Consider the following 27,544-nt stretch of genomic DNA (forward strand, 5'->3'; position numbering starts at 1 on the left):
ATTTAGTTGGAAAAGTGCCAAGCCTGATTATGTCTAATAACCTAAAAGTATAAAGGATCAGCTTGTGAATCACCAGCAGCCCTCTTCCTGTTGCACCATGACGTTCTGGATTGTTTTGGTAGCCCTTCCTTGATCTGTCCCTAACTATTTTGCCCTAATATTTGAACCCCTTTGTATAAAAATCTTTGTAAATAACCAAGGAATTCCTCCCATACAATTCCCAGCTTTTCTTCTGAGCTTGGCAGTTGTTGTTGCTTGTTTTCAGGTATTCCCAAGTGGCATACATTGACCTGCCTAACAGTGATGGGGTGTTTTGACACATAATAGCAAACTTAGCAAACTTAGTCTGAGGAAGAGTAGTAAAATTTAGGAACGGCTTGTGCAGAATTGGTATTAACTCTGGTAGTGCAAACAGTGCCAGAATGAGTTTTGTAGGCTGGTTCCCAGTGTCTTATCACTGTGTTCTTTGAGGCTGCTAATTGAGGCTATTAAAGCCTGGCAGCAGCCAGTCTGCTGATAGTGCCTGCCTTCATGGGTGGGTTTCTTTAAATAGCGCTCTCCTCATTCCCTGTCTCTCAGCTGCACTGCTCCTTTTATTGTTCTTTTATGGCTTTCTGATTTGTGTTATCTCCACAGTTTGTTTGTGTTTAGGCTGAAAACACCTTCACATCAATATTCCTCAGTCTGATCTTCATCTACTGGCTCTTTCAGCTGTTAATTAGCACTTGCAGGTGTTTGAATGCGTTAATAAACACTCTTCCTTGGCTGTACACGACAAGCTACGAAATCACGTTACTCAAACCATTCTTGTGATATGCCTACTAACAGCATAATTGAATTTGGCCAAACTTGGGCTTCTGGGCTGCTATTTGCATGAGTTTGCTTAAATTTCCTGGGCTGGGATTGAGGATTATGCCTTTTAGCACCAGGTGACCTCCTGTTCATCACTTGCAGAACCCTGCTTGATTTGCTTTGCCTTTTTTTTGTTTGTTTGTTTGTTTTTTTCCAGTGCGGAGCAGATTGAGGGATATAGTGGGAGCATCCACCAACTGGAGGTACAGTGTGTTTTACTTCATTTGTTGTCTTTGGACTGAGGACAGAACGAATTTACCCCAAAGGAGTAAATGGACACACTCACACAGAATTGGAGGCTAAATAGAAATCCTGTTTACCAATCAAATACAAAAGGTACCAAGGTAAAAGGATATATCCACACACTCAGAATTGGCCCTGGCTTAGCCCCCCTGGCTAAGCCCCAAACTAGGCCTCTGCTGGGCCTCAATCAGCCAAACTAGGGCTAAGGTGGGCCCCAAGATAGGCCAGAGCAGGCCTCAGCTGCACAGCAGAAAGAGATTCCTGCCAGCCCGGCCTCACTCCCACACCGCCACAAGCGATAGCAGCAGCCACACGCCCAGAGCAGAGAGGCCAGAGAGAGAGATGACCAGAAGGTCTGCTCCTTATATAGGGAGATGCAGGAAAAGGGAACAGAATAAGAGATATCCTGTGCCCTCCCCTCTGGGACTCTAGTGCCCTGCAGGATTTGTTAATGTCTGTCCTTGTACAATTAATCCTCAACCTACAACATTTGTGAAACCCAGGAGCAACTCAGGCTTGTGGTTATGTGGAGGTTTTTAAGGCCAGGCTGGATGTGGCTCTGGGCAACCTGATCTAGTGGAGGGTGTCCCTGCCCATGGCAGGGGGTTTGAACTGGGAGATCCTTGGGGTCGCTTCCAACCCTGACAATTCTGTGATTCTATAATGGAGGTTAAACAATATTAGTTTGATGACTGGGGAAGAAAAGAGATCCAGCTAAAAAAGCAATGCAGACAAGCTTTCTGAATTGTTACTTTGTGGATCAAAAACTTCTGAGAGATCTCTGGCAGAAGATCTTTAGCACCAAGGGAACAAAATACATCATCTTGATGCTTGCAAGATTGTCCCATGAGCTTTGAATCCAATGGCAGTTTAAGAGCTGTAGAGTCTGATGGGAAGTGTTATCTTGCTGTTACGTCTTGAGTTGTCTGTTGCTGGATTACTCACATGGTAGATGTATCCTGCTCTGAATTCAGAGGTAGCTGAGCTGGTTCACTGTGAAGCAGGCTGCATTCTGAATGGCCTTGCAGCACCCTTGTCACTTGGCTAAACTGTTGGGATTGGGGTCTCCTTAGTCAGGATTAACAAAGTCAAATGCCAGGTCTTGCACTTGGGTCACAACAACCCCATGCAATGCTACAGGCTTGGTGGAATGGCTGGAAAGTTGCCTGGTGGTAAAGGACCTGGGGGTGCTAGTTGACTGCCATCTGAACATGAGCCAGCAGTGTGCCCAGGTGGCCAAGACAGCCAATGGCATCCTGGCCTGGATCAGGAATAGTGTGGCCAGCAGGACTAGGGAAGTGGTTGTGCCCTTGTACTTGTCACTGGTGAGGCTGCACCTCAAATACTGTGTTCAGTTTTGGGCTCCTCACTACAAGGACATCGAGATGCTGGAGTATGTCCAGAGAAGGGCAACAAAGCTGGTGAAGGGTCTGGAGAACAAGTCTTGGGGGGGCAGCTGAGGGAAGTGGGAGTGTGTAGTCTGGAGGATACTGAGGGGAGACCTCATTGCTCTCTACCACTCCCTGAAAGGAGATTGGAGTGAGGTGGGGGTCGGTCTCTTCTCTTTAGTATCAGGTGTTAGGATGAGAGGAAACGGCCTGAAACTGTTCCAGGAGAGGTTTAGGTTGGATATTAGGAAAAATTTGTATGTTGCAGGAGTGGTCAGGCATTGGAATAGGTTGCCCAAAGAGGTGGTGGAGTCACCATCTCTGGAGGTGTTCAAGAAGTATGTGGACATGGTACTTTGGGATGTGGTTTAATGGCCATGGTGGTGGTAAGTCAATGGTTGGACTCAATGATCTCAGAGGTCTTTTCCAAGCAAAACGATTCTGTGATCCTGGGCATTTCTTTTCTCTGCTATAACTTAATTTAATTTATATATAATTTAAGTCATTGATGGTTTTGCTTCATTCAGGTTACCTTCGATGAATTTGGTGGTGCAGTCCTGTGGGGTAGTGCTCCCTCTTCTTTGTTGTTTCTTTCTATAACTTTACTGAATAGTTGTAAGATGACTGGGTAGGAAGAAAGAGATTAATTTTCCCATTCTTTCAGCTTACTGATCAAGGGATGAACTGATGAGAACTCCCCTGTGGATGATAGCAAGTTTGAGCAGATTAGTTCTGTTTGTTGTTAGTAACCAACACCATACATCTGCTTTACTTGGTGGGAGAGTTTGTAAATTGTCTGTCCTTTAAAACTGGCACTGTAGAGTGAGTTGTGTTACCATAGCTATACAAATACTCACAAACCCTCATAGGTTAAATTATGCCTGGTTTGCTCTTTTTGAGGGGAACCATTTTGGTGGCATTCAGAATTAAATAAATTTTTTTCATCTGTTAGTGAAAAGTATGTTTAAAAACGGTTTATAAGTTTTCTGCACCAGTGTTGCTTGGCATAGCTCATTATTTGCTTTTCACTTTCTTTTCAAGGCACACTTGCTGTTTTCACTGCTTTTTTGTTTTCAGTTTGATAATCTTCAATGTGACATCTTCTAGCTAGGGCTGCAGTTGTGTTGTAGTGCTCCAGACACTGTTTTTGTTTTTTTCTTACCAGGGATCATGTACAAGCAATGCAAGAAAGAAAGGCTCTTCATACTCTGTTGGCAAAATGTCAGGAAGATCTTCCTCCTAGGAGAATGAAGGATAGCTACTTAGAAGTTATTCTACCTCTAGGAAGTCAACCTGAAATAAGAGAGAAGTACCTGAATGTACACAACAGTGTGAGGTAACAGAGCAACCCTGTTGCACATACAGGAAAGTGTCAACTTTCATTCACTCTGCATGCATGTATTTAATTGTCCAAACAAATTCTTTTACAGATTTGGAAGGATACTTGAAGATCTTGACAGCTTAGGAGGTATGTATCTATGATTCTGAAGAGAGCACAGGCAATGCAGACTAAGTGAGTTTGGGTACAGTTGAGCACTGTTTGATGCACTCTGCTCTTGTGAGGCCACACCTGCAGTACTGTGTCCAGTTCTGGTACCCACTGCATGACAGGGACATGGAACTGCTGGAGTGGGTCCAGAGGTGGGCACCAAGATGATCAGAGGACTGGAGAACCTCCCCTGCAGGGACAGACTGAGAGAGTTGGCATGGTTCAGTCTGAGGAAAAGAAGGCTCTGAGGAGAATGGCCTTCCAGTATCTGAAGGGGGCCTACAAGAAAGCCAGGAAGGGACTTTTTACAGGGGCTTGTAGTGATAGGATGAGAGGGAATGGATTGAAGCTTGAGAAGGACAGATTTAGACTCCCTGGCACAACTTCAACCCATTGCCTCTTGTCCTGTCGCTGGTTACTTGGGAGAGGAGACCAACACCAGCCTCACTCCAACCTCCTTTCAGGTAGTTGTAGAGAGCAATAACATCTGCCCTTAGCCTTCCCTTCTCTAGACTAAACAATCACAGCTTCCCTCAGCCACTCCTTCTCCAAACCCCTCCCCAGCCTCATGGACACACTCCAGCACCTCAATGTCTTTCCTATCCTGAGGCACCCAGAACTGAATACAGCACTCAAGTTGTGGCCTCTCCAGGGCCGAGTACAGGGGCACCATCACCTCCCTACTCCTGCTAGACACATTGGGGTTGATCCAGGCCAGGATGCTGCTGGCCTTCTTAGCCACCTGGGTACACTGCTGGCTTATACTTTTGATGATGGAAATCTGTGATGAGTGAAAATCACATGAGCACTAGAAAAACAAAAACCTTTGCAGCCTTGTTTTTCTCCAAGGAGTCTGTTTACTTGGATGTGCTCTTATGAGCACAGTGAGTTAATTTTAATAGTGGTTTGGCTAGTAGTAATTACAGTGTGATAAATATCTCTGCCTGTGCTTTCATGCCTGTGAGGCACAGTTTATCTAATCTGCACCTCTTTAAAGGAATCACTATTTGAAAATAAGTCCTCAGATAGCATGTATCCTTGGACAACCTGTTTGAAATTAAAACAGGAGGTAGGAATGATCTGAGACAGTGGGCTGCAGTGGTGAAGAGATTATGTGGGATTGGAAGTAGAGCAATGGGTTGATTTTAAAGTGCTCAGCTGTATTTGTAGTAAGTAAATATGCATGTAACTGAGACAGCTGCTGAATCACTCTTTTCTTTATAGCAGCCCTGTGAGGTACAGAAATGAAAATGTGGAATTCATTTGCACTCCTACAGTGTGATACTTCAGTTTGTGTTTTCTCATGCTTCACAAGGAGCTTCACTGAAGCTTTTGTTAAAGAGCTGACTCCCATTTTTGTTTCTCTCTGCAGTTCTTATTTGCTACACTCACACCAAGCAGGAAATGCAGCCAAAGTCTCCCTTATCAATCGTTACAGCTCTGGTGGATAAAATCAGTAAGTGGCAATTGGGTCAGTAGGAATCTGTTCATCTTCCTGTTTCAGCAGCTACTGCCTTCTCTTGTTTGTAACTGGGGGTACCTTCTTCACTGTCCTGCTTAGTTCACTTCATCTTTTGGCTTTGAGCTCTGAGTACTGTGGCTTTTGTTGAGGAGGGAAGAGTTTTGTAGATGCTTTGCAGCATTTCATGTTTCCCTTCAAAACACAACTGTCATACTTCTTGCACTTCTGTGTCTGGTTTTATTTTGGCACATGAGTTTCCTAGCTTCATTACTGAACAGTATTTGTTCTGTTGGAGCTTGCTTTTGTCGTTTGTTCTGCTGAACATCTCTGTGAGTCTGTCATCTCTATCTCTGCTTCCTCCTCCTGTTCTGCCTTCAGAAGTCTGGTAAGGCAGAAACTGAAGGCTAGTGGTGGTGTCCTTGGCAACTACTTTCTTTTCTGGGTTGTCTTTGCATGTGTTGCCTCTTGCAGAATGCAAAAAATCTTAAGAGAATCCAATCTTTCTGGATGTGAGTCATCTGTCTCCAGTAATCTCTGATGTTTGTCTTGTAGACTTGTGCAAGAAGATTATATACCCAGATCGTGACATCAAATTCACAGGCAGTGTCTCTTGGGTTGGGAAGACCTCAATGGAGGTGAAGATGCATATGCTTCAGGTTAGTTCCTGTGACTTCTCTCCATCTTCCAACAGGCATGAGGTGCTTCAGGGCGTTGGAACAAGTTTCCCAGGAAGGTGGTGGAGTTGCTGTCTTTGGAGGTGTTCAAGAAGCTATAGATGTGGTGCTTCAAGATATGGTTTAGTGGTCATGGTTTATGGTTAGTTGGGTTATGGTTGGACTCAATGATCCTAAAGGTCTTTACCAACCTTAATGATTCTATGATATTAGCAATATGAATTATGTTTTCTAGAATAACTACTTTTGAAGGGCTTGATGCAGCCCTAGTGTTTCAAGACCAAGATGACTTCCAGAACTCTAGGTGCAGCAAGATACTCTGTTGCTAATCTTTCTTTCAAGATATGCATTTTTCTTAACCAGTGTTTTGCAGTTAAACTGCTGCACAGTACCCCTACAGAATACTGTGTCCAGCTCTGGAGACCTCAATACAAGAAAGAAATGGACCTGATGGAGCAGGTCCAGAGGAGGGCCATGAAAATGATCAGGGGGCTGGAACACCTGCTACGAGGACAGGCTTTCAGTACCTGAGGGGGACCTACAAGAAGGGTGCAGAGGGACTGTTCCCAAAGGCCTGCAGTGATAGGACGAGGGGCAATGGTTTGAAATTAGAGAAGATGGATGTTGGGAAATACTTCTTCAGTGAAAGGGTTGTCAAACACTGGAATGGTCTGCCCAGGGCAGTGCTGGAGTCATCATCCCTGGAGGTGTTTAAGCAGTGTGTAGACCTGGTGCTTAGGGACATGGTGTAGTATTGACCCTTCAGTGCTGGGTTGAAGGTTGGACTGGATAATCTTTGAGGTCTCTTCCAACTGCATGTTTTCTGTGATTCTGTGAAGAATAGGTTTAGATTGGATGTTAGGAACAAGTTCTTTACCATGAGGGTGGTGGAACACTGCAACAGGTTGCCCAGGGAGGTAGTTGAGGCCCCATCCCTGGAGATATTCAAGGTCAGGTTCAACAAGGCTCTGAGCAAGCTGATCTACTGGAGGATGTCCCTGCTGATTGCAGGGGGGTTGCACTAGATGACCTTTGGAGGTCTCTTCCAACCCAAATCATTCTATGACTTCTTGTCTGCATTTGTCACAGTGTTGCATTGGTGGCAGTTTGGTATTGACAAATAAATGTCTTGACCTTTTCCAGAATAAAGGGCACAAGGGTCCTTCTATAGTGCCTGTGTTACTTTCCTCCTCTCCCAGCTGACAGCAGTTCATAAGCATTCCCTGCTTCATATTTACATTGCAGAATTCTTTGAATCTAGAGTTTTCATTTCTGTTATTTCTCTTTGGCCTATTGTGAGAGATCTTAGAAAGGATGAGAGAATGTGAAGGTGAACATTAACATTGTGATGACATAGTTGATGTCCACTGAAGAGCTTGCTAAGAACATTGAGAGTTTCATAGTTTAGAATTATTTCCTGTCTCTTTCAGCTCCTGGATGGTGATTACAGCCCTGTGTTAGATGCAACCTTTGTCATGGTGGCTCGGGATCCAGAGAACAAACGGTAATGTGTAGGACAGCAAAAGAGTTTTCAGACTCCAGCTCTGGTTGAAAATAGCAGAGAAGGCAGCTTGCTAGATATGTGCAGAAGCCATATAGTACAGGTGATAAATAAATCACATAGTTAATGTTTTCTGCTGGCAAGTTTTACCTTCCTGCAGCAAGCTTCAGAGCATTGATACTAGGAATTGCTGTTTGTCTTGGGATCTGACCTTTTCCTTTAGTGGATTTGTCCCTGTGTTTGAGTGAGTGGCCTGATGAACACAGAAGTGAATGAGTCTGCTGGAAACCCACCTGCATTCTAGTAGTTGTTGGAGTAAATCACGTTCTTGTCATAAAAATGGAAAAGATTGAGTTTCAATGATTAGTCTGAGTGAATAGCACCATTAGTTCCCCAGTAGACCCATGTTAGATGTCATCAGAATAATTCACCCTACAACTTGCTTATGTAACATGGAATTGAAGAGTATTCCCACAGAACTGAAAAAAGAAAAAACAACTTAATTATTGTTCTGGATTTACTCTCTGTAATTCCTTAGTCACTAAACTCACGAGTTGATTAGTTTTAGTTTTGGTTTCAGTTTGGTGTCCAGCTCTGGAGCCCTCAATATAGGAAGGACTGGACCTGCTGGAGTGGGTCCAGAGGAGGGCCACAAAGTTGGGCTTGAACACCTCTGCTACAAGGACAGGCTGAGGGAGCTGGGGGTGTTCAGCCTGGGGAAGGTTCCAGGGAGACCTTCAACAGCCTTCCAATACCTGAAGGGGGCCTACCAGGCTGCAGAGGGACTGTTTAAAAAGGCCTGGAGTGATAGGATGAGGAGCAATGGTTTGAAATTAGAGGAGATTTAGATTGGATGTTAGGAACAAGTTCTGCACCATGAGGGTGGTGGAACACTGGCACAGGTTGTCCAGGGCAGTAGTTGAGGACCCATCCTTAGAGATCTTCAAGGTCAGGCTCTACCTGATCTAGTGGAGGATGTCCCTGCTGACTGCAGAGGGGGTTAGAGCAGATGACCTCTGAAGGTCCCTTCCAACCCAAACCATTCTATGATGATTCTATGATATTTGTGTGTATGCATGTATGTATATTTCTGAGCATTTGTATAAAAGTTAAAAATAGAAAAATTATTAGAAATTATGGGGAAGAATGGCTCTTGAAAATAACCATTTGGCTTTCCTTTTAAAAAGAAATAATGACATGTTACATAATGAGGTTAGATTGAACTTGGGCAGTAAAATAAGCTATAAATTTGTCCTCAGGACGGACTGGTTTCATCTTCTTTTGATAAGTGGTTCACATGGTAAACAGTTTCTGGCTGTTGATAAGGCAGCCATGGGACCATAGAGATGGTAAAAACACTTGGTAGCAACAGCACTGTGCTCCTCCTTCTCCAGGAGGAGCAGTCCCATTCAGGTTTTATGTGTCTGGTTTAGACTGTCCTAGGTAATCACATCTTAGTTATAAATCATGGGTCCAGGTGTAACTCTGTAAGAAGCAAAGACACATCACTTTATCTTAATTATTGTAGATTGTGATTGAATTAAGTGTCACTTCAGAGTTACAGCTGTTGTGGTACTCTGTTGGCAGTTGCACATTATGAAATACATGATTTATTTCTGTGATATGACCTCTATTCACCCAAACAAGGGTAAACAAAATGCAAGACTGTTATAATGTATTTACAGGACAAATTCTTGTAAAGATTGTTACTTAAAAAGAGTTTCTTGTCCATAGGCCAGCATTTGTTAATCCACTCATTCCTGAGGGCCCTGAGGAAGAAGAAATCTTCAAGCAAGGGGAATGTATGTCTTATTTCCTGGTACTATGCACATCTGCCTCAGGTTTAAGGAAGTAAACTTCAGAGGGTGGTGAGACACTTGAACAGGTCACCCAGGGAGGTAGTGGTTGCCCCCATGCTGGAAGTGTTCAAGGCCAGGTTGGATAAGACCTTTAGCAACCTGGTCTAGTGGCAGGGGGTTTGAACTGGATGATGTTTATGTTCCCTTCAACCCAAACCATTCTATGTGTCACAGTGTGAGAGCTGAAATCCCCCTTCCACACTGACAATAACCAGGCTAGCTCAGTCTGGAAGCAAATGAAGCTGTATTTGACAGGCAAAACTACAGTCTATGATGACATGCAATGGATATGTGCAAATATACACTATTCACAACATTTACAAATATGTACAATCAACAGGAAAAGCACAACCAAGCTCCCTGGCTTCCCCCTCCCTTCGAGGGGCTGTGCTTCTTCCCCATGGGGCCTTTCCCCAAGGGGCCTACCCCCCACAGAGCAGGCAAAAGGGAAGAAAGCCAAGAAGCAGAGAGAGGCTGTTAGACTTAGCTTGTCAAGGTCAGTTATCTTCAGCCAGCAGAGAGAAGAAGCAGGCAGACTGAGAGAAGACAGACTGCGAGAGTGCCCGACTGCCCCCCTGTCTCCTATCTTGTTTTGAGTAGTGGTTCTTAAACATTTCTCTCTCTCCAATGGAAGTGTTTAGAATAATCCTTATTTTGCTTTCTTACACCCAATAGTGATTTATTTACATTCTTGCACTTTCTCTGCTTGAACTTTGTGAGAAGAAAAATTAAAGACAGTCTTAAAACCATCACACTATGATTCTATGAAATACTCCTAATTTGTTTAAAATCAGATTTTTTTTTTCTGTCTCATGTGTGTCAGTAGTGTGAAAGAGTTTAAAAGTCTGCTGTCACACTCTGGGAAACCATTTGGCTAAACTAAGAGACAAGGGCACTCCTGATGTGCTCTGCAGCCCACAGAGACATTTCTGCTTCTAGGCTGCTCACTGTATTTCAGATCTGAGCGCAGCATAGGCTTTCCTAATGCTCTGGCTGATTGATTCCTTCTATGGGTCTGCTAGGTCTATCATGGCTCCTTAACCAGTCTGGCTGCCTGTGTTCCTTTTGGAAGGAAACTCAGGAAAGGAAAGGAAACTCAGGAAAGGAAAGGAAATGATAGGAAACTCAGGAAAGGAAAGGAAACTCAGGAAAGGAAAGGAAACTCAGGAAAGGAAAGGAAATGATAGGAAACTCAGGAAAGGAAAGGAAATTATAGGAAACTCAGGAAAGGAAAGGAAATGAAAGGAAAAGAAAATGAAACTCAGGAAAGGAAAAAGGAAAGGAAAGCAGGGAAAGAAGCATGTAGCTGCATCTTTTGATTCAAGCTGGAAGTTTAAAGCAGGGAATTGGAGGAATGTTAAAGACTGAATAAACTGAACAGAAGATCTTCTAAGCTAAAATTTCAGTCAGTGTAGCCTATAGCAATGAGTTCTGTCATAAATTTGCATTCTTGTACCAGTGGCAAAACCTGAGGAAGGTTGTTATGTAGTTTCTTGTTTGATCTGTTTTTCTGTACTTTGAGGGGAGTACTAAAATATTCTGTAGGAGCAGTGGGTGGGTATCATAGTATAGGTGTAAAAGGTCTTCATCATATTGGTGAGGTAACAGTGAATTTCTGCCTTGTTTTTCCATTGAGGCAGTCAGTTCTAAAAGCCAAATTTCTGTTGGAATCTGTAGGTCTGTGAAGTTACAGTTTTAAATTTGGAGGGGATAAAAAAGATAAAAGAGACAGCTAATTCCATATTAAAGTCTTCAAAGTCAAGCCAAGTGTTTGGTTGGTTTTTGTTTGGTTGGTTTTTTTTTCCCTTTGAACTCTAATATGTTTTGGTTTATTGTTTGGTTTGGGGTTTTTTTTTAATGTTTAAGTGAACAAGCTGAGGAGGATTGATTTCAGCACTGCTTCCTTACTGAAAATGGCTCCCACTGCAGAAGAAAGAAACATTATTCATGACTTATTCCTTAATACACTGGACACAAGGCAAGAAGGGGTGGGGTGGAGGGTAACTGAAGTCTTACTAAGGAAAAAAATAATGTGCCTTTTGAGTGAGTGCTTGTAAGAGGGTACACTTTCCCCACCCCCATTTCACCATTGATATTATGTGGCAGTTTATTAGATACACAGGTACAAACTTCAATGCACCTCTTAAATAAAGTCTCCTTAGAGTGTCAGCTGTTGAAAGTGACTGTTAAGTACAAAGAGCTTCTGAGCAAGCTGTTAGGAATAGTCTTGAGGAAGCAGGTTAATGATGTTTAACCAAAGAAGGGAATGGGATGGTTTTGTAGCTGTGTGGTTTGCACAATCTAAGAGTTTTCTGCCATAATACCCAGGAAAAAAAAAACTGTGAGGGGAGGAATTGGTCATATTTCAAGCAGGTGACCTTGCAATGTATTTTAAATATAATACTTGAGGATGGGATGCCATCCAGAGAGGCGTGGACAGGCTTGGAGAGGTGGGCTGAGGAAAAGCTCATGAGGTTCAATAAGGCAAAGCGTAATGTCAGGGCAATCCTGGATATCAATACAGGCTGGGGATGATGAAATTGAGAGCAGCCCTGCAGAAAAGGACTCAGGGGTTCTGGTGGATGAGAAGTTGGACATGAGCCAATAGTGTGCACTTGCAGCACAGAAGGCCAATGCATCCTGGGCTGCATCAAAAGCAGTGTGACCAGCAGATCAAGAGAAATGATTCTGCCACTTTGCTCTGGTGAGGCCACAGCTGGAGTGCTGTGTTCAGCTATGGAGCCCCCAACACAAGAGAGATACAGAGGAGGGCCACCAAGATGATCAGGGGACTGGGACAGCTCTGCTATGAGGACAGGCTGAGGGAGCTGTGTGTCTGCATCTGTTATCTGTGCATTTTGACCTGCTGAATTCTGCTCCTGTGGGCTATAAAGTTTATCCTTTCTTCCAAAGGACAGTAAGTTTCCGGAGTCGTAAACTACCACCCAATTCAGTCTGGATGGAAGATGCAAAGCTAAAGGGCCTACAGATTTGTCATCCTCAGGTATTTTGAGAAGTATTATTGAATGCTTTAACGCTGAGGAAGGGACATTTACTCTAGACATTAGGAAGAAATTCTTTACAGTGGGAGTGGTGAGACACTAGAACAGGTTTCTCAGGGAGGTCATGAATGTCCCTTCCTTGGAGGAGGTGTTCAAGGCCAGGTTGGATGAAGCCTTGAATGACCTGGTTTAAGTGGAAGGTGTCCTTGCCGTGGCAGCGGGGTTAGAAATAGATTATCTTTAAAGTCCCTTCCAACCTAAACCATTCTGAGTCTATGAATTACAGAAGCAGTTACTTATGAATTGTCTTACAAGACCATTATTTTGTTTTAATTCTGCAGTCCTTGCAGTGCTTTCAGGTCTCTGTTTCTTTTGACATTTTTCTGTTACTTGTATGGATTGCTACTGCAAAAGATGAGATGTTTAATTACTCTGTCTTCTTGCCAGATTATTAATTTTGTCTAAATAAATTCCTTTGCAAAGTGTTCAAGTTGGGCTTCTGGTTGCTGACACAATGCTGAGTTTTTGTTTTACGTTGTCAAACGAATTGGATGAGCTTCTATTAAATAAAGTTGCCTCAGCCATTTGGGCTTTCAGCAGTCCTTTTTATACATTCCCATGCTGGGAGTGCTGTTAAATGCTGTGAACTGCCACACAGCCTTCACCACAACACCTTGAGAAGAACAGCAGTTTGATTGTTGTTTCTGCATGCAGGAGCGGAACATCTTCAACAGGATCTTTGGGGGCTTCCTTATGAGAAAGGCATTTGAGCTGGGCTGGGCAACTGCTTGCAGCTACGGGTGAGTTGTTAGATCTGCAATGTTGATGTAATCCAGAGCACTGTGCACACACAGGTTGGGAAGCCAAGGTAACCAACCTACAGACAGTCTTGAGCAGAAAAAATCTGGGTGTCTAGCAGAATCTTGCCCTGTCAGTGCAAGTGCAAAGCGGCACTGTTTTACTCAGACTCTCTGTGTTCAGGGAGACTTGCTCCTTGGAGCTTGGTTTTTAAGCAAGATAGGAAATAAACCTTTTTCTGTTTTCTTTCATCTTGCCAAGCTACTTTTGAAGATAAATTTTCTTTGTAACCATATAAAATAGGCATTCTATCAAATAAATGGTACATCATTTTCATTCTGTACACAAGAGGAATGGTTTCTGAACTTCATCTAGTAACTGCTTGTGCTTAGAATATGTGTGGCTGAAGTCATCACCCAATAAAGATCTATGCATGAATTTAATGGAGCATGCATAGCCTGATAGAAAGTGAAATGCTTTATGAAGGTGCTTGGAAAACTTGAGTTGTAAGCAATGATGGTTTGAAGATTGCCTAGCAAGTGTAAGCCATAAAGTGCACTAATGATGTACTAATGTATCCTTAGAGAATGTGCTTTTTTATTCATGAGAGGCTTTCTTCAGTCATATTTCTCCTGGGTAATGACACAGTTCTTTAGCATTTCTTGTGGCCTGTGTGAGACAGATTTCTTTTTCTAGTATTCCTTCATTAAAATGCAGACACTAAAATATTTTAAATGTCTCCTAACACCCTCATTGTTCTTGAGAAGAAATTTGTCTTTTTCTTGCACAGGAGTTCCAGACCTTTTATTGTATCTGTTGATGATATCATGTTTCAGAGGCCAGTTGAGGTTGGATCCTTATTACTGCTTTCTGGGCAGGTAGGTGTTGCATTTTTGCACAGGATAAAACTTTATCTTTGCTGTAGCCACTGTTAATTACTGCTAATGAACAGTGCTTTTTGGGAGCGTGTGACCTTTCCTGTTAAACAGTGCAATGAAGTCTGCTACAATTTTTCAGTGGCAGTGATAAATGCGTAACTCTTTTATCTTACTTGTGTAGGTCTGTTACACAGAAAACAACTACATCCAGGTACGAGTACACAGTGCAGTTCATGATGCACATACCAGGGAGCAGCAGACAACCAACATCTTCCATTTTACATTTATATCTGAAAGTGAGGTCCCACGGGTTGTCCCCAAAACATATGGAGGCAAGTATCCAATTAATACATTGTTACCATAACTCTGCAGACAAGATGTCACAGAATCACAGAATGTTAGGGGTTGGAAGGGACCTCCAGGGATCAAGTCCAACCCCCCTGCCAGGGCAGGAGCATCTAGAGCAGGTCACAGAGGAATGCATCCAGTTGGGTTTGGAATATCTCCAGAGGAGACTCCACAGCCTCTCTGGGCAGCCTGTTCCAGGGCTCTGGCACCCTCACAGGAAAAAAGTTTTCCCTTATGTTCCTGTGGCACCTCCTCTGCTCCAGCTTGCACCCAGTGCCCCTTGTCCTATCACTGGACGTCCCTGAGCAGAGCCTGGCTCTGTCCTCCTGACACTGCCCTGCACATCTTTACAAACAGGAATGAGGTCACCCCTCAGGCTCCTCTGCTCCAAGCTAAAGAGCCCTCAGCTCCTTCAGCCTTTCTTCAGAACGGGGATGTTCCACTGCCTTCAGCACCTTTCTGGCTCTGTGCTGGAATCTCTCAAGGAGTTCCCTGAGGTCCTTCTTGACCTGAGGGGCCCAGACTGGACACTATATTGCAGATGTGGCCTTACCAGGGCAAAGTAATGGGGAAGGAGAGCCTTTCTGGACCTACTAACCACAGCCCTTCTAATCCGCCCCAGGATGCCATTGGCCTTTGTGACCACAGGGGTACATTGCCCTTACTTTTGGAACATTGATCATGCCAGGACCTGAGCTTTTGGTATTTGAATAATTCATCAGGATTTCCTGGCAAGCCCCATTTTGGTTTAATCTTTGATAACAGTGTGGATTGCATGTGGCACTGCTATGCAGTTACTAACGTGGCTCTCTCTTCTCTCCACCTTTCAGAGTCCATGTTGTATTTAGATGGGAAGCGACACTTCGCTGAACTCATGAAAGAAATCTGACACCCTGAATGTAGCAGGACAGAGCTGGCACCAGAGGTGGCTAACAGACAGGTGTTTGCAATACTGAAAAACAACAAACAAACAAACAAAAAAACAACCAAACAAAAAAACCCCAACAAACCTACCACAAACTCAAACAAAAAAAACCCTTTTAGTGCTATTTATGTCTTGGCATATGTTTTATTTTTTTTGTATTCTGTGCTGCTAGAATTTATTGAAATCTTACACATGGCAATGATAAGAAAAAAAGGCTGAGAAAAGACAATCTCAAGCTTTAGATAGCTTCTCTGTATCATCTTTGAGAGATTTCATGATGACCTTTGCTGTCTTGGTCACCATCTACCTTCTTGCCCTTAGAACCTCTTCTTTGTGTATCCCTCAGAAGGGATAGAAGTTCTATCAGGAAAATGTGTGCAATAGATTGATAGAGATGAAGCTGCTTGACCTACATTCTTGTGTAAACGAGGTTTAGGGTAATTTTTTTTTGGGGGGGGGGGTTGTTTTTGTTTTCTTCCAACAAGGACACATGCATCTGGGCAACAGCATAAACTCAGCAGTTACCAGTGTGAGCAAAATGCAAAGCAGCTGTTTCCCACCAGCTGGGCCTTTAACAAGGTTGTGCAGCTTTTTGGATGGTTTTTCCTTGGGAAGAAGGTGATTTTTTTTAATGAGATGAAGTGGCCACATGGTCTCTCCTGGTATTCCGTTTGCATAAAGCCAAAGCCTTTGTCCTTGCCACCCTCTTCCCCCCTCCTCCTTTTTTTAAATTTTTTATATTTTAATCTAGCTATATCCTGGTTTCAGCTGGGATAGAGCTAATTTTTCTTCTTAGTCGTTGGAATAGTGCTGAGTTTTGGATTCAGTATCAGAATTGAGATGATAAGCATGTTGGTAACACGTTGATGTTTGTGGTTGTTGTTAGGAATTAACAACCTCCCATGCCTTGCTACTGTGCAGGTGCACAAGAATCTGGGAGGGAAAGCTGACCCAAGCTAGCCAAAGGGTCCATACCATAGGATGTCATGCTGAGTAGGTAGATAATGGTGGGCTGGGAAGCTCTTCCAGGATTGCAGTTTGGGGATTTTATCTCCTCTGGGATTACTGGCTGGGCACTGGTCAGTAAGTGGTAAGCAACTGCACTGTGCATTACTTGGGCATACATATTTTATTATTACTATTAATCATCATTATTTTAATTTAATTTCAGTTATTAAATTGGCTTTTATCTTGACCTACAAGTCTCATTACCTTTGCCCCTCCACTTTTCTCCCCCATCCCCTGCACTGGGGGAAGGTGAATGAGTAGCTGCATGGTGTTGGCTGTTGGCTGGCTTCAAACCATGGCAGTATGTAACTGAGTCTCACAAGGAATTATTTCTCATGGCCTGTAGAGCAGAAATTGGCTTGGTGAGATGGGGTATGACTGGGAAAGGACAGGATGTTTTGGTTTGTCAGGATCTGGAAGCAGGAAAGGTAAAATGCTTATACTGAAGGGCTTCTCATGGAGTGGAGAAAGTTTTGATCATCTCCCTTATCTGGCAGAAAAAGCCCAACATCCTGAAATTAGGAAGGTGAGTGGATGGGAGGCATCAGCTTTTAGCAGTGAGGATGATTAATCACAAGCACAACACTGAATCTGTGATACCTTCAGATCAATACTGATGTCTTACCCAATGGAGACACCCAAAGTTACACTCAGTGGTAGGTTAAATGGATGAAATATGAAACAAAACTAGGCTCTGGTTTCCCTGCTAGCTTTGAAATCTTTTGAAATCAGAAAGCATCAAGTAGAAATTACACGAACCAGCACAAACCAGATGGATAAAATAAAGCAACACGTTGAAATGTTATTTCTAAGTTAGAAAGTTTGAGAAATTCACAACTGAATTGAGACCATCTTGCTTTGGTGATAGGATAGCATGAAGGCCATGGCTCCTAGCAGCTGATTGCTACTCATGTGAGCTCTCCATTGAACTCTCTCTAGCAGATCCCTGTTAGACTGGGGAGCCCAAAACTGGACACAGTATTCCAGGTGTGGTCTCACCAGGGCAGAGTATAGGGGGAAGATTACCATTATGTCAAACTTCAGCCTTCAGGAAGGGATTGGAGAGGAGAAAAAGATGTAATGGAATAGTGACCACGAAGTCTGACATCAGGTGGACACAAAAAATGAATCCCACAACTGAAGACGCTTAGAATTCACATTTTCCAAGTTCACAATAACTTAATCATGTACCACAAGAGTTACAGAAATGTAAACAGAGTTATACAGAGTATGTATCTGTATGGAAAAGATATAAAATATTCCTTTTTTTTTTTTTTATTACTCTCTATATGTGCCCACATACTTGATTCTCTGAGAAGGTAACTTCCAAGTTGTCCCTTTCTCTGGCAGTAGGTTAAATGTGGCTTTGTTCAAGGGTTTTGGTCATGCACCTTGCTGTATTCCTTTGTGGGAGGAGATAAAATTGTTCTCAGAACTCAAAATATTTGCACACAGTAATTAATGTTGCATTATTACTTAGTGACCAATGCATCACTGCTCTGAGGGATTAACTACTACCACCCAAGCCTAAAGATGTTAGTAGAAAACATTTCTATTTATAGTGAAGTTAACTGAGTAATTGGCTGTGGCTCTGTGGTGGAAAGAGCACTTGCTGTTACAGCTAGAGATCCTCTTCCCTCCAGGGCTGGAGGCACGTCTGTTACATAGCAGAAATGGGAGATTTCTGGAGGAGGGGAGCATGGCTATGGGCTCTGATGCTTGCAGCACTCAGAAGGGACAGCAGTATGTGTTCTGGTCCCTGCTTACAGCATCACTTTTTTTATCTAGTGACTGTTCAATGGAAAATTCAGCTGTGGTCTTGCAGCAGGGACCGGTCCTCTGGTTGGTGGAGAGCTTATGAGGGGGACATCCCCAGAATTAAATGCTCTGCACTGGATTCTCTCAGGCAGTTCCCTGAGGTCCTTCTTGACCTGACTGTTCCAGACCTGGACACAATATTCCAGTTGTGGCCTCCCCATGGCAGAGTAGGGCAGAAGGAGGGAGAAAAAGGGCAAAGCAAACCTTTAAACTCCCCTGCCTGCTGGATAATCCTGTCCAAGATGCTGGTGGTATTAGACCCTGATTTTGAAACTCATTTTTCTTGGTGGCTTTGCTGGAAGATCTCAAACCCTCCACATGCTGATTATTTTAGGAAAACCGAGCATCTGAACAAGACTTAAAGGGGAAACATCCATCTCATAAGAATGTTCGCTGATGACTCAGAGGGTATCTGTGCCTCACAGGGGGTTAGACTCCTGTTTAAGCAACAAACCCTTTAATGGTCTCCTGCAGTTACGTATTAAATCAAACTCACAAAATAACAAAAATCAATGAAATTTTATTGGCAAAAATCAAGTTGAATGTGACCTATGTAAATCAAGAGGAGCAAACCTCAGTTTAGCTTATCAAAATACTTCAGTTTTCCAGCTGGATCTGGAATTATCTGTGCAGGAAAGAAAATGAAAATGTTAAGTGAAAAAAACCCGAACAACCCCACACAACCATGCAAACACAACAAACTCTCAAACCAAAGGCCAAGCCACAAGGAACACTGAGTAATTTATCAGCTGACTTGAAATGAGATTGCTGTGTATCTAAAAGTATCTAACAGCAGCAGCAGAAAGATTTAATTGATTGGGGGGAAGAGAGAGTGCAGCCTACCAAAGGAAGAATTTTGGTAGTTGGGACTCCATACATCAATGTGGCTTGCCCCAGAAGCAAGATCTCATAAATCATCAGCATCTGCAATCAAGAGTCTTAAGAATTTACTTACAGTTCTTCCCTTGGCCACCACACTCTCATGGCTTCCTCTGGTTTGATCTAATTAAATCAAACACATTTAAAAGGCATGGCTGCATCTTCAGAGGAGAAAGAGAATGCCTATGTGTTGTTCTAGATCTCTAGACTGTGGTAGTGTTGGAGCTGTTCCATCTCAGCATCCTAAGACTGCTTTTGCAGGAAATGTATTAATGCCTTATTATTTAGTTGGTCCATGGTTTGCTTAGGGATCTGGCTTATGGGTGAACCTTGGAGAGTAGGATTACTGTTTGGACTTGGTGATCCTGAGTGTTCCATTCCAACCTGAATGTTTCTGTGATTTCTGTGGTTATGGATAGCAGAACTTTTCAGTGCCAAAATATGTCTGTTAGGCTAGCTCTTTCATTTTAGGTCCCTCTTTCATTTTACAGCCTTAACACCCAGCCTCCCCCATCAGGACAGTCCTCTCCTAGCTTGAAAGAGGTGACTCCTAGCCTCCACTCATCCCAGGAAGTCTTCACATCTGGCAAAGCAACATGGTTTAACATCCCACTGTTTTTACTACCAATTACAATGCTCAGAGACTGCTGAGACCTGCTTTTTGTTGAGACAGCTCTGAAAACAATGCTTTGTCATCACCGGATGCATTCAGAAGCCAGCCACATGCTCAAAGGAGCGACAGAGATCTCATCTGAACTAGGCAGCTCAGACTTCTAGTCAAAGTTTCATTATTCTGCTGAGGCTTGCTCCAAGCCCAGAGAACACAAACAAATTCAATGGGCGTTTATCTGAACCTTGTGCTCACGTGCAGGCAAGCAGGAACAAAGCCTGAAGAGCAAAGCACAGCAAAGCAGTGCTCTCTCCTGGAGTGCTGATAGTGGCACACTCTGTCAGATACCACAGCAACCTCGACCTTTCTGGTTTTTTTGGGTAGGATCCACAGTGATACTTTGACAGAGCCACATAAACTCAGATACGACAGACCTGAGAGTTTCCAACTTCTTCTCATCAAGTGTTAAAAGGAAAATAAGTTCTTGATCATAAGAGTTTGGCTTCTCTTAAGAGAGTTTGTTTGTTTTTTTCATACAGAGGGAGTTTGAAACAACTGGACTATGTCTAGTGTGAGGGAAATGAGCTCTGAATGAAATTAGCAGCAGCTCAAAAGCTGTGAGTGTAATAATTTTGAGTTCACTCAAATAATTTCATTGGAAGTTGCAGAGATCTTTGGATTTGGCTGAAGTGGAAATAACAGAGTGGTTTTTAGTAGTACATGCATTAAAACATCAACAGTGACTTACTGTTTCACTGCCAGGTTTCCAACCAGCAGGGCAAACTGGAAAAGAGAAAAGGACAAAGTTGGTGAAGGTGTTTTTACACACACTTGCTTTTGTGTGCTCAATATTTCCTTTCTGAATTTGCACAGCCATCATGACATGAGAGTCCTCAGCTGTTAGGGAGGGGGGAGGCCAGCAGAACTGCCACCTGGGCATTCTGGTGGGCAGGCTTTGGCCTGTTTTGGAAACTGCAAGAGTGGTCAGGCATTGGAACAGGTTGTCCAGGTACGTGGTGGAGTCACCATCACTGGAGGTGTTCAAAAACATGTGGACATGGCACTTGGGACTGTGGTTTAATGGCCATGGTGGTGTTAGGTTGATGGTTGGACTCTGATCTCAGAGAGCTTTTCTGACCAGAATGATTCTATGATTCAGTGATTTACTGCATTATCTTTCTTCCAAAAAGCTACAAATAGAGCTTCCAGTCTCAGTAAAAGACCCTTCAGTATGGAAGTACTGAAAAGAGCACCTTCTCCATGTTTGTCTGTGTACTGGAATGCTTGCACCAAACGGAGCGTTTCATCCACCGATCTCCCAACGGGCAGGTCATTCATTGTGATCTGCCGAAGGATCCTCTTATCATCAACTATGAAAAGGCCTCTGTGAAAAGATTGGGTTTGTCTGTATGTTAGGAAACAGGACTAATTACAGCCTTCTGTTTATGCACTCTTTTATGTCTGCTGGATGGGAGGATTTTGATCTCTGCAGACACCCCACAACACCCACCAACCTAAGCTTAGAACAACACTAACCTACTCTTCTCTACCTAGGGCACCACTTGACAAGGACTAGTGCAAGTTAAACTCAAAAAAGGAGAGTTCTCTGCAGAACATAAGCTTTGCCAGGCCCTGCCATAGTATGTGCCAGAGATGCTATGATAGTAGAAGGACCCCAAAAGCCACTAATCAAGTTTATGGAAGAGTCCAACGAAGGGCTACAAGGAGAATTAAAGGACTGGAGCACTGCCTGATGAGGAAAGACTGAGTGGCCTGGGGATGTTCAGTCTGGAGAGGGGATCTAATAAATGTCTATAAATATCTGAGGGCTGGGTGTCAGGAAGGAAAGGACAGGCTCTGCTCATTTGTGCCCTGTGATAGGACAAGGGGCAATGGATATAAACTACAGCACAGGAGGTTCCACATCGACATGAGGAAGAACTTCACTGTGAGGATCACAGAACACTGGAACAGGCTGCCCAGAGAGGTTGTGGAGTCTCCTTCTCTGGAGCCTTTCCAGCCCTGTCTGGATGTGTTCCTGTGTGACCTGTGCTGGATTCTGTGGTCCTGCTCTGTCAGGGGGGTTGGACTGGAAGATCTCCAGAGGTCCCTTCCAACCCCTCACATCCTGTGAGCCTGTATATCTTGAGGCCAATAGTTACACCCTTAGCCTTAACTCCACTGGGACTTGGGAGGTTGCTGAGTAACTGCAGTTCTGGGGAACTCTGCATGTTTGCTCTGCCCTAGGTATCAGCTGCTGATGTCTGTTAAGTAGAATATTAATCTGCACCTCTGTTCTGACTCCTTATGGCCATGTTTTTGTGTCCTGCAATATTCAGTCTCAGTGTGAATCCTCAGGTAAATTCTGCCCACAAAGGAAAATGTCAAATACTTCTTTAAGGAAGGACTATCTCGGGATAAAAAACCCAAACACAACAAAACCTGTAACCAAGAGAAATACCTAAGTGCATGCCCTTGATCTTCCAGATATACTCCATAATCCTTTGAAATTTGGTGTGTCAAATCTGAAAGAAGTGGAATCTTCAGAGGTCCAAGTCCTCCTTGTTTTCGAGGAGTATTAATCCTTGGAAAAGGAAATGAGATACAGATGTAATTCTAATAAAAGATTTACACTCCCTAGAAGTCACAGACCAGAGCAGTCAAGACAGGAGGACTTGGTGCAAGTGACCTTTCTGTTTGTTCTAATGTTGTGCACACAAGGGAGGCGAGTATTGTTTGTGGTTAGAGCACAATGTACAGCTCTGCTGCTGGTTTTGGCCACATCTAGTAATAACAAGCTCTTTCTTAAGAGCCTATTATTAATGGATGCATTATTTCCTTTATACCAATGTGCTCACGAATTGGGGCAGTGTGATGCATTTACAGGTACCTGCAGATACAGATCTGTAAGTATTTGTATCAATAGCATCACATTTTTATACGTTTTGAGATCTCTACCAAGGCTAAAAATCTGGGGATGCAGTTCTTCAGCCAACATGGACCCATGAATGATTTCAACTCCATGGACCAGTACATGCTGGGGACGGATCTGTTGCAGAGCAGCGTAGGGGAAAGGGACCTGGGGGGTCCTAGTGGACAGAAGGGTGACCATGAACCACCAATGTGCTCTTGTGGTCACAAAGGCAAATGGCATCCTGGGGTGGATTAGAAGGGCTGTGGTTAGTAGGTCCAGAGAGGTTCACCTTCCCCACTACTCTGCCCTGGTAAAGCCACAGCTGCAATATAGTGTCCAGTTTGGGCCCCTGAGATCAAGAAGGACCTCAGGGAACTGCTTGAGACCGTCCAGCACAATGCCACAAAGATCCTGAAGAGAGTGGAACACTCCCTGCTGAGGAAAGGCTGAGGGAGTTGGCACTCTTTAGCCTGAAAGAGCCTGAGGGGTGACCTCATTCATGTTTATAAAGATGTGCAGGGCAGTGTCAGAAGGATGGAGCCAGGCTCTGCTCAGGGATGTCTAATGATAGGACAAGGGGCACTGGGTGCCAGCTGGAGCAGAGGAGGTTCCACGTGAATATAAGGGAAATCTTTCCCTGTGAGGGTGCCAGAGCCCTGGAACAGGCTGCCCAGAAAGGTTATGGAGTCTCCTTCTCTGCAGACATTCCAAACCCACCTGGATGCGTTCCTGTGTGACCTATTCTAGGTGCTCCTGCTCTGGCAGGGGGCATGGACTGATCATCTTTTGAGGTCCCTTCCAACCCCTAACATTCTGTGATGCTGTGAAAAACAAGGGTAAGATACATACCATGCTAAGTGGGTGAACTTTGAGTCCACAGAACATGCAACTACTTCGGTATTTATTGCTTTGAATTCTTCAATTCTGTCACTGAAGGCGATTATCTCAGTTGGGCAAACAAAGGTACTAGACAATTCAAGATAAGATCATGTCAATATTCCTTGAAACATCCACCAAGTTCTATTTTTAACTTGAAATAGTAAATTTAACATAAATTATTTTAGCTTTTACTTAATTTTTATTGCTTCTTCAAGTACTTAACCAAAATGCTGCCTGACAAATCTCCAAGTCTCAGACTCTGGCTTAGTTACAAATGGTTTATTACTGAAGAAAATTATAAACCTACAATTAGATTATAATCTGGATTCAAGTGGTTTTAAAGTTACTTTCTTTTATACTTTTATGAGTATTAAGTGGCTGAATTTGAGTACAATAAGCCACAAAAAAGCCAGTTGTTTTTTTTTTTTTTTCAGAGGAACACACTGTAATTTGTTGTTACTGAGCATCTCTGCAAGTATTAACTTTTTAACTGTGACTAACATGAACTTTTTGCACTAAAGAAGAAATAAAATGGTAAAGATCACAATTTCTAGGGCCTTGAAGCTATGGGCCAAGAGCTAATTTATTTCTTTTATATTACACAGGTAATTATGCACCTCTGTTCTCTTCATCTTGTAGAACAGAATGGGACTGTTGGATAGAAAGCAGAGCTGCTTTCACTCAACCAGTGAAGTTACTGCACTCCAAATAAAGGAGGGTAATGTTAAGTGTTCTTAGGATGTTATGGGATGAGCTGAAAAGGAAAAAGCCATCTCACAGACACATACACACTAGAGATGTTGGGATCTGCTTTTCTGTTTGCAGCAGTGATTTAAAGCACTACCCAGAACGTCAAGGTTGCCTCATTTGGGTGCCACTGACTGCAAGCTATTTTTTTGTGTGGAGACACAAATTAGTGGACACACTTACTAAGACACAGATTGTGTCTCAATTATACCAATGCATGATGAAAACACAAATGCAAATAATATTCTTTCTTCTTGTAAGCATTTCTTCTCCCCCAAGCCCTTATCAAACAAACAACAAAAAAACCCAAAACCATAAAAAGACAGAAATTACTGAGCAGTACTCAGTGTCTACTCAGTGTCTACAGTAGTCTTACTTACAAGTCAAGAGGATAGAAGAAGAAGACAAGATATTTTCCTTCATAATCTGTTAATTTCAGCTCTTTAAACTCTCCATTAATGACTGCTGTTCCTTCCCAGTAAGGTGCTGGCTTGGAGACTGAAATAGGAAGGACCTTCAGTTAGAAGTCAGATTATGAAGCAGGTGTTCAAAGCAAGAACTGTTCCTCCTTTTGCTTGGAAAACAACCTACTGCACACAAAATCAGACTGCCTTACCACTTAAAATAAGTTCACAGCTGGCAAAAGTTACAGCATGATGAAGAAACGTAGATTTCAGTACACAGAGAAAGTAAATAATTTGACCAAATTTTGTTTCTATGTGAGCCCTGTGGATCACTGATAACCAAGGCCACACAATCCTTATCTGGGCATAGTGAACAAACCATGCGTGTGTGTTACCAGCTCATGGCAGAACAGCTGTTAGGCTGAAGGAGGCCCTGTTTGGAGACTTCAGGAACCCTCACTACCAGAAATGTTGAGGTGGTTTATATTGTTACTATTTTTTAGCCACAAAAAACCATCTGGGATGCAAGTTCACAAAAAAAATAATGTGCTACTAAATGTTTATATAGAGAAAAATGCCTACAAATGCAGTGTATTTATTAAATTGCAAATCCTCAGCAGCTTTTAGCATCAAAATAATTAAAAAAAAAAAAAACCCCAACAAAACAACACTTAAAACACCTGGAATCTGTTTGCTCTTCTTACCAAAAGGGATTACCCTTGAATTTGAAATACTAAAATTATTCTGCCAGGTACTGTTTTCATAGTAATGTGAATTCTGAGACAAAGGGTAGGGTGTGCTGGAGATAGAAGGTCATCTGGATATACTTGTGATGTCAAGGGCATTGAAATATAGCTCCAGGAAATTAGGGAAATGCTGCTGAGAAAAATACAGAGAACCTTAATTATTAGCTGGATGATGACTGCATAGCTGGGTTGTCTTTTTCTTCCTCTCAAATGTTTTGCAGAATTCTTTCAGTTCAGATTTCAAGCCCTGGACTTCTGATGTTGGTTTTTTTTCAGTCTCTGCAATTATGGGTCTGTTTTCAAGTAAAGGATTAATCGCAAACTTATTTCCAGTTCTCAAAAAAATGCTTCAAATAGCATTGTCCTTTACAAAATAGTGACACCTTAAATCTTTGTGGCAACACATTCTCTTCAATTGACCTTCAGAATAGGAGGGAGGAATTAAATAAATTGCATCCTGACCCCTTTCTAACTTAAGGTGATGTTTTTGAGGTTAAAAAACACTTGTGAGAAACACTGTAATAACTTATATTACAAAGGGAGGAAAAAAAATCGAACAGTATTAGTTACAAATATCTTGGCCAGTTTTCCATTTTTTTTCCCAAATAGCTCTGCTTGCAAATGTTTAAAAAGTTTACCTGGCTTGGTAAAAGGATTTAAAGCTGTAACTTCTCACAGCAAGGTCACTTCTACATGACTTCTATTTTCTGTTCTGTAGAATGGCACTTAAAGAGAGAGCATCTCACCACTTGCACAGGTGCCAATGCAACTCAATTTGTTTGGACGCACATCTGCCATGAAGCTTTTGAATTACAACAGTGTAGGCACAGGAGCAAATGACAAAGCAAGCCCAGGTAAGCGTTTTGAGAGGTGACCCTTCAGTGTTGCTGATCATCGTGTGATCATAGAACACTTCTGTGTACTGTTTTACGCGTTTCCCCTTCACGGTTACTGAGGTAACAGACATAGCAGAGGCCTTGCTACGTGTCTGTGGAACGTTAAACTCGCAGCTAATTCACCACGACAACGGTGTTAAGTCTGGAAGGGGCAGCGGGCCGCTTTCCCTCCCTCCATCCCGAGGCCACTGCGGGGGCCTGTCCGCACGCCGCTACGTTCCTAGGTGGGGAACGGCAGCCTCTGGGGAGCTGAGGGTGTGCGGAGGAGGCTACTGGCGCAGCAACAACTGCGACCAAGCCGCCACAGGCGCCCCGCACTACCAAGCGCTGCTCTCAGTGCAGACGGCGGGCAGAGGCGGCTGGATGCACCGTTCCCGCCGCAAGCCCGCGGGGGATGGCAGGCGGGCGGGCCGGCCGCAGTCCCGCCGGGCGCTGAGGGCCAAGGCGCTCCGCCTGACGTGGCGCTGGCCGCCGCTTCTCCCGCCGCCCCCCCAGCGCGGCTGGTAACGGCCCCGCGCGCTGCTGCTCCACTCACTCCGCGGCGCGGCCCAGGCAGAGGCGCACTGCGGCCGCCTTAGCCCCGGCCTCGGCCCCCCAGCCGCAGCGCGACTAAAGGACACCTCAGCGTTATCCCCCGCGCACCACCCCTGCGCTTCCCGCTCCTTCGGCAGCCCCAGCGCCGCCTGGCACCTACTCTTGGCCTGGCTGAGGTGCAGCGAGTGGTCTGAGACAGGCACCCGAGCCGCCTCCCCGGGGTAGACCTGCCCCTCGGCGTAGTAATGGCACTGCTCGTCTCCCCGCTGCCGCCCCGGGCGCGGCTCCTCCGCCGCCTCTCCTCCCAGCGCCGCCAGCAGCAGCAACAGCAGCGCGGAACACGGGGCCGGCACCCTGACCCCGCCGCGCGCCCGCAGCCGCCACCGCACTGCCTCCATGGCCCTCCGAGTGACTGCACGTCCCCGCCGCGCGGCGGCGAAGAGGCGGGGACGGGGAGGGGCTTGGCCGGTCCCAGGGAACACCTTCCCGGCCGCGGGGCCGCCTGCTCGCCTGCTGCTGCCTGAGGAGGTGAGGAGGGTTAGAGCCTCAGACCTCGTTGCGCTGCTCAGCGCCCGGCATCGCTGTCGCCGTGAGGTGCGTATATGATGTGCGTGTCCAGGGAAAGAGAGAAAACCACAGATGTGCGTGCCCAGAGAGCATACACGTATCCACTGCTTGTGGTTGCAGAAG

The 27,544-nt window shown here is 44.0% G+C and overlaps 2 protein-coding genes across 2 annotated transcripts; one reads left to right on the top strand and one right to left on the bottom strand.

Annotated features, from left to right (window-relative positions):
* The first annotated feature begins 1,016 nt into the window (after positions 1 to 1,016).
* ACOT9 (acyl-CoA thioesterase 9) lies at positions 1,017 to 15,383 on the top strand. The gene is made up of 13 exons (XM_054386428.1): positions 1,017 to 1,055; positions 3,649 to 3,819; positions 3,914 to 3,951; positions 5,345 to 5,428; positions 5,987 to 6,090; positions 7,539 to 7,612; positions 9,344 to 9,411; positions 11,335 to 11,446; positions 12,382 to 12,472; positions 13,185 to 13,270; positions 14,059 to 14,146; positions 14,328 to 14,478; positions 15,325 to 15,383. The coding sequence occupies exons 2-13, from the start codon at positions 3,665 to 3,667 to the stop codon at positions 15,381 to 15,383; spliced, it is 1,110 nt and encodes a 369-aa protein (XP_054242403.1). The 5' UTR covers positions 1,017 to 1,055; positions 3,649 to 3,664.
* A 3,395-nt stretch (positions 15,384 to 18,778) lies between these two features.
* Positions 18,779 to 27,252, bottom strand: PRDX4 (peroxiredoxin 4). Its single transcript, XM_054396184.1, has 7 exons — positions 27,015 to 27,252; positions 24,655 to 24,772; positions 23,498 to 23,614; positions 22,196 to 22,318; positions 20,988 to 21,118; positions 20,483 to 20,517; positions 18,779 to 18,870 (listed from the first exon to the last, which is right to left on the bottom strand). The coding sequence occupies exons 1-7, from the start codon at positions 27,250 to 27,252 to the stop codon at positions 18,820 to 18,822; spliced, it is 813 nt and encodes a 270-aa protein (XP_054252159.1). The 3' UTR covers positions 18,779 to 18,819.
* Positions 27,253 to 27,544: the final 292 nt, after the last annotated feature.

This window comes from Indicator indicator, chromosome 1 (genome assembly GCF_027791375.1).
Source record: "Indicator indicator isolate 239-I01 chromosome 1, UM_Iind_1.1, whole genome shotgun sequence".
Classification (NCBI taxonomy): domain Eukaryota; kingdom Metazoa; phylum Chordata; class Aves; order Piciformes; family Indicatoridae; genus Indicator; species Indicator indicator.